A 507-nucleotide genomic window follows, 5' to 3' on the forward strand; every position below is an offset into this window, starting at 1 on the left:
CCGGTGCTGCCGGGCGTTCCCGGCGCCGCACTTTGCCGTTCGGGCGCCCGCGGCGCAGCGGTCGGTGCTTCACGTGGAGGAGCGGCTGTTTAAATCCCCCAGACCCCTCTCGGGGAGGCTCCGGGCTCCGCTGCCGGGACACACGCACGCACGTTGTCCCCGTGCCGGCGCTGCCGAGGGGAGGAAGGATGGGTGGGAACAGCTCTGCCGCAGCTGCGTCCGGCGGCGCAGCCGGCTGCCGGGCGCTCGCCTTTGACGCGCGGTTTCTCTTTGTAGTAGTAGTGGACGGCAGCTCAGCGAAGTCTTCATCCAGCTGCCTTCCCGCAAGGAGCTGCCGGAGTACTACGAGCTCATCCGCAAGCCCGTCGACTTCAAGAAAATCAAGGTAACGCCGCCCGAGTCACGCCGCGGTCGGATCCGTCCCCCTCCGCCGCGCTTCACCGTGCCGGCGCGGTCAGCCTTGACATCAGCCGCGGCAGCGGCCACGTGGACGCCTCCACCCCTCCT

General features: G+C 69.4%; 1 protein-coding gene across 1 annotated transcript in view; it reads left to right on the forward strand.

The window, feature by feature from the left end:
* The window catches only part of LOC103899668 (transcription activator BRG1-like), a gene marked incomplete at its 3' end in the record, with an annotated part of 7047 nt that extends 6662 nt beyond the window's left edge, over positions 1 to 385 (forward strand). The window contains exon 3 of the mRNA XM_019472312.1: positions 277 to 385. Within this exon, the coding sequence (XP_019327857.1) occupies positions 277 to 385 (109 nt within the window). The remainder of the gene's footprint in view (positions 1 to 276) is intronic.
* Between the last annotated feature and the right edge of the window lie 122 nt (positions 386 to 507).

The sequence above is a fragment of the Aptenodytes forsteri genome, unplaced genomic scaffold, assembly GCF_000699145.1.
Source record: "Aptenodytes forsteri isolate BGI_AS27 unplaced genomic scaffold, ASM69914v1 Scaffold1428, whole genome shotgun sequence".
NCBI classification, from domain to species: Eukaryota; Metazoa; Chordata; class Aves; order Sphenisciformes; family Spheniscidae; genus Aptenodytes; species Aptenodytes forsteri.